The sequence below is a fragment of the Corvus brachyrhynchos genome, unplaced genomic scaffold, assembly GCF_000691975.1.
Source record: "Corvus brachyrhynchos isolate BGI_N302 unplaced genomic scaffold, ASM69197v1 scaffold5, whole genome shotgun sequence".
Taxonomy (NCBI): Eukaryota; Metazoa; Chordata; class Aves; order Passeriformes; family Corvidae; genus Corvus; species Corvus brachyrhynchos.
Genome location: NW_008238321.1, coordinates 11613570 through 11619839, shown reverse-complemented (window position 1 = coordinate 11619839; position 6270 = coordinate 11613570). Strand labels below are relative to the sequence as shown.

General features: G+C 38.5%; 1 protein-coding gene across 1 annotated transcript in view; it reads left to right on the top strand.

Moving 5' to 3' along the window:
* CUNH16orf52 (chromosome unknown C16orf52 homolog) overlaps positions 1-6179 on the top strand; it is a 24164-nt gene extending 17985 nt beyond the window's left edge. Inside the window, exon 3 of the mRNA XM_017734177.1 lies at positions 2328-6179. Within this exon, the coding sequence (XP_017589666.1) occupies positions 2328-2512 (185 nt within the window). The 3' untranslated portion in view covers positions 2513-6179. The remainder of the gene's footprint in view (positions 1-2327) is intronic.
* Positions 6180-6270: the final 91 nt, after the last annotated feature.

The following is a 6270-nucleotide window of genomic DNA, read 5'->3' as shown; positions in this document are numbered from 1 at the left end:
TCTTTCCCTTCCGCTTTGAAGAATCACCCGATGGTGCGGGCACAGTGCGAGCGAGACACGAGCCCCCTCCAGTGGAATATCTGGGTTTTCCTGCTCGGCACTGGCAGCCGAAGGAAGGATCCTGGTGCTGGCTGCTCTTGGCTCAAGGTGTCGTGAAAGCTGCTCTGTGTGTTTTGGAAGGCAAGGAGCAGCTGATGTTCTGATGTGGATCGTGCTTTATGGAAGCATCCTTCTTTGTTTATGCCCAGGTCCTACTTGGACACTCTGAATTCAGATTCATCATGCCCACAACCAGTATCTTCTAGAATATGAATGTTCTTTCCTCAAAGCTGAGACCTGTGCTATGGAAAACATAAGCACTAAGATATAAAATATGTGGTAAACTGTTTTTCTTGGATAAACATGGAGTCCATTAAAAATGGTTTTAGTGTGGGCACTGTAGCTGGATAAACTGGAGCATCTGTATTTAGTGAGGAAGAGCAGTAATGAAGCTACATTAAAAAATATTGATGCTGCTCCAGCCGGTTGTTTCCTCATTTGTAAAGACTAGAAACTTTGTCCTGGTGAGGCCAAAGGGGACAGGCAAGCTCCTATTTTATTTTACATACTTTTGGAACAAAAGCAGCTGCACCACTTCTGACTTGCAGGGGAGACAGTGATTAAGTTGCTTGCCAGTGGTTTTTAATGTTGCTTGTTTGACTTAAGGAGGCTCAAGTAAGGAGCAGCATCTCCAGGGTTTCTTCTGTCTTGTAGTGCTGGAGAAGAGAAAGGAGAGACAAGGTCAGCACCTGTGTCCCTTGCTAACAAACTAAAAGCAGCAGCCTGTATTAACTGGAGAAAGCTGAAAAAATCAGCATATGATGCACTTTGTTCAGGCAGGAGCATTGTAACTTGGCTTGAATTTTCTCTTTTGTGTGGCCAGGCTATAGGCAAAGTGTGTGGACTAGGAGAGGCTTCAGTGTGAGCTGTGCTTCATGTTTGAAGATGTTGGTATGTGGATTTGTGGGGTTGGTGAGGAAACAGAGCAGGTTCAGCTCCTCTCTCCCCCTAAATCTAATTAGACTTGGTTGAATAATAGGTATTGTGGTGCCATGTTCCACTCACAGCAAATAATGTCTGAAACAACAGTGAAATTCATAGAAGTGAAGTAAGAGTAAAGCACTAATACTTGACTGAACTGGTAGAATCGGATAAAATTCTGTTTTATTCTAATACTGATTAAAAAACCCCAATTGTGTATTCTTGCATATGGAATCAAACCAATTCAAAAGCTAATCCTTTTTATTGTGAAGAGTATCTTGCCTCTCAGAGGAGCCATATTTGGAAGTCATTCCCTTGGTTGAGACAGTAGAGTCCTGCACAGCTACGTCCAAACTAAACAAGGTTACTTTTCCAAAGATGTGTTACAGGAACACTGAAGTTGTCATCTGGGAAACAGCAGTGGGTGTTCTCTCCTGGATTTGGTCAGGATATTGAAATGTGCTGTGAGGAATCTTGGCCACTATTGATAATTGAAGGCCTGTGAAATCCATAATGTAATTCTTTAACAGGAGTTCTGGATTTCTTTTACTTCCACAGAGTCAGTTGCAAAACCAAAACATACACATAAGTCTAACTTTGAGGTGAACTAAAAACCCTAATTGCTTGGTCTCTTTGTTCACAGAGTCTGGATTTAGTTTTTCACTAAGAAGCTTGGATTAAACTGAATCAGAAAACTTTCATTTCATTGTATTCCAATGGGAAATTCTATGGCTGTTTCATTATCTAAGGAAACATGCTTATAACTTCAGGAAACTGGTATCTTTTAATCTTAAAAGAAATGGTAATGACAATCGGAGTGTTTTCCATTTTTAGCAAAACTTTTACAGAAAAGGAATCTGTGAAGAATGGCAGAGGGCAACTACAGTTGAAAAATACAACTGATATAGAAAAAGTTTCTTCAATGTCGAATGTTGCTTCATCTTAACTGGGCAAAATGAATCTAAAATAACTGGAGAAGAAATGACTAAACTTTGAGATGGTGATAGAAGTATCTCTACCAATTTTTTATTCTGTAAAGACAGTTTATGATCTAGTGAGCAGAACTGAAATTACAGTCAAAATTGGGGACTTTTAGTCTTTCTTGGGAGTAGATGAGGGATGTTTTGAAAGTGACATAAAGCCTACTCAGTCATTTCAAGCAAGTTATCAGCTCAGATAGCTCTGATCTCAGCCCTTCAGTTCAGTCAAGATATTTTGCTTGTTTTTCTGGAGTGCTCTATGAACGGGTAAATATTTTCACTTTAACACTGCAGTGACTGTTTTTTTCTTTTCTCTTTTCTTTGCAGTGATTCTATTCTGTATGGCAGCCCTAATATTTCCGATAGGATTTTACATCAATGAAGTTGGAGGTCAACCGTATAAATTACCCAATAACACAGTGGTTGGGTCTTCATATGTACTGTTTGTCTTATCCATTTTCTTTACAATAGTGGGACTTCTATTTGCTGGCAAAGTTTGTTTACCTGGCTGATGAATGTCTGGACTGCAGGACTTTATTTTGGAAAAGAGCAAGACATCGGAGTTGCATTCTCAGGAGGATGCCTAAATCAGACTATCAAACACTGACTGAAAAGAGGAATGCTTTGACTTGTTCTCACTATGCACTTTGGATGAAAAAAAGGAGAGCCTTTCCCATAACCAAATACAGACCACGTTGACTAATCTCCTGAGCATACTTTAATGCAGTCAGGTCTGCACTGTGATAGGAACTAATGAAGAATGCTTTACACTGAGAAGCATAATGCCCCATGTTACTGAACTGTTCCTGTTTTTAACGTCTCACAATTTGGAAGTCAAAGTATTTATGAACCTTGTGGTAGACCAGAGGGTTGCGGAGGAATTCAAGTGAGGCTGGCCTCGCTGTTTAGGAGATTAGTATTTTACATCTTCCTTCTGATGAGCAAAGCCTTTGACACCAATGTGGATCAATCTTGCATTACTGCACCAAGAAGCCAATAGATCAAAACATGTTCCCAATGTATGTAACAGCAAAAAGACATACATCCCCTCCTCCCCCATAAGCTCTAGGAAACACTAAGGAACATTTTAGAGGGGGATTTTGTCCTTATATTTATATAAATATATATATAAATATATATATATTTTGCTGATGCAGTATACAGTGTGTGTGTATGTGTGTGTGTGTGTATATACACATATGTATATATATGTATATACACACAAATGGTTCCTGGAAAAGAACTCAGAATGCTTTGCTAGCAAAACACTGTGGTGTGCAAAACTAGAACTCAATAGAAAAAAGCCATTTTTCTGAAGGCCACATAGCTGAGAGTCTTCAGTTTACCTCATTCTTTGTAGCAGCCCTTGATTTTAACAGTTTTTTGTAATAGGTACAAACGATCCCATGCCTTTCTAGGTGCAATTTTAAGTTAAGCTAAAATTCTTTTTATGGTAATTTATTTGTATATGAGGGTAGAAGGTGAGATCATGTCATACCTTAAAATCCTAATTTTGGGAAACTGACACTATTTAAATTATTAGCAACTGTTGTACGGAAATCTCTTTTTCTACTGCTTTGTTACATTAGCATTCATACATGTTCAAGCACAGCATTTTACCATAGGTAAGCATTTCTCTAGCACATATAAAATGCAATGTTTAAAATAATGCAAACACTGTTCCACTGCAAAGATGGATGAACTTATTTTACCTGAGTATTAATTCATCTTTGCCGAAAAAATGAGCAATATAATTGTTTAAAAATGTATGCCTTGTTTAGTAAAGTTGTAATTTTAAATGTAGATTTAATGGCCACCCCAATTTGGAGTAAATACTCCTCACTAAAAGTAGTTTTATTTTTCAACACAAGGATAAACCATTGAATCCACAGACATCTTAATTCACTACTAGGTTGGTGTTCCAGGGAAGCTGCCTGCACTATCAGTATTTGTTTTCCAGTTAATACATAAGTTTACCTGAGATTCATTCTGAAAACAAAAGAATTGTCTGTTTTGAGTGTGGTTTCATTGAGCTTACTAGAGGAACTGCATTAATGAATAGACACTCATTTTAGAATGAGGTCTTTGTTAAAATAAAATCAGCAGTTTCCAAAATGATCACTTACCAGATAAGATGGAGTATTTAAAAATAACACAATTTGCACAATTATTTTAAACTCTGTGCCATTTAGACCGTAGTGGGTCCCTGTTTTCTCCATCTCTTCCCTCTCCCCCTCACAAGGTATTTTAATACAAAAAGGTTATTTGTTGATGTATTTTTTTTCATTATTGACCAAACTTGCCACTGGTTTCTAAGTAATTTTTTTTTTCCAGTCAGCTCATTTACAGGTAGAATGGAGTTTTAATGGATCACTAAATTTTTCTAAAGTATACTAATCTGTAAATACAGCCAAGCACTTACTTGGAAGTCATGGTTTAAATATAATTTGGTTCCTAATTTAAGCCTTCATCTGCATGGGCAGTCTGAGGCCCCTAGCAGTGGAGGTAAAAGGCAGGGTTCAACTGCTTGGTATGTGTTAAAATTTTGGTGTTATCACTACTGTGTCCTAAGATAAAGTATTCACTAAAAATGGGATTATAAATTACTTTTTCAGAAATGTTACACTTGTAAATAGTTCAAGATTTTGGTAACTGGAACACAGCTGGGGGGTGGGGAGAATTTCTCAGCTGCTAAGATTTCTTTCCCTTCCTGCCCCTCCAATTTACTTATTTCAGTTATTGTAACATCATGTGGATTTAGGCTTCGATTAAATGGATCATCATAATAATAATAAAAAAGAAACACTTACCTTGGAACATACCCAGACTGTGGTTGGCTGACTGGAAATTTATCTGATCTGCCAGTGCTATTGCTGTGAATTATTAAATGTTAGCAAATGTTTAACAAATAGGTTTATTAAATATTTGAGCATTTCAAGTCCAGAAATAGATGCAGCCAAATGCATTTAAAAAAACCCGACCCAGTAATTGAAGAGACAGCTGTCAACAGTTGCTTTTAATAAGGTCACTAAGTACTATATAGTACAGTATTAATTTATAGCAGAAAATCATATCTTGTAAACTGTATATAAAACACTGTTTTATGGTGCAATCATTTGTCAAACTTATGTCTGTTACTTTTGTTTTAAAGTTGTGTGCATTCTTTTCATACCTAAGAGCATCACTGTAAAATCTGCTGAAGACTATTTATAGGTTTTATTTGCACAAAGTTCTGTTTTGAACTACAGGAAGTTCGTATTGAACATGGCTAAACATCTGTAGACTTTTTCAGTTCATGAGAAGCAAATGTTTCCATATGAATCTTCTCCAAAGGTAATCCCATATTTGTGTTGAGTGTTTACATAAACTTTTCTGATTCTGCCAGCCATTATTTTTTAACTTTTTGAAGGACAGCTCATTTCATACATTACTAGAGAATTCCATTTATTCTTTTGCTTCTAAATCCTCCCAAAGGTTTGATGCCCCATCATAATGTAATTTGTGCACACTTTGTCATTTATTTGGCTAACAAGATGTAAGATTGGAAACTGCAAAAATACTTGCAGAAGGAAAACTAGTAAATTGTCCATATAAATCTTGTAATTGAGCTCAGCTGAAATAATTGCCTGGAAGCTGTTTGGCTCAGACCTGGGGAGGGTGTGCTTCCCTGAACACACCAGCCTAACAATGTAAGGTGGTTTTCCCCCTGTTCATCCTGCTGGAGAGCGATGCCAGTGTCCCAAAGACACGGGCAGTGAGTGTGCCACAGCGCCGGGCCCGGCCTCGGGCTGAGGTGATGCTGCCAGAGCCGGGCCTTCCTGCCGTCCCTGTGTTTCCGAGACCTTGTTTAACCACTCCAGAACACAACTGTAGGTTCCTGTTTGCCCTGACACAGCCACAGGAAAATGAAAGCTGTCCTTTAAAACCTTTGTGAAGGATGAACATAATGAAGGAAGTGGGTGTCTGCAGGCGGGCTGTCCCGCCTGGGCTCGAGGCCGGGCCCGCCGCCTGCGCGCCCCGGCCTTTACTGAGGTTGTTTTCTAATTGGTTAGAGCATTTTTTTCAATTAATGATTTCCGAACAAATGTTAATACAAACTGTATAAAATGAACATAATTTTCTTCACTTGTATTTTTGTTATTGAGCAAGTTTATCAAAATAAATTGTCTACTAAAGCGACTGGCCCCGGCTGCACAGACTGGAACCGGCCCCGCCCCGCACACAGGTCTCCCCTCAGGTGTCTCCCCTCAGGAGTCTCCCCTCAGGTGTG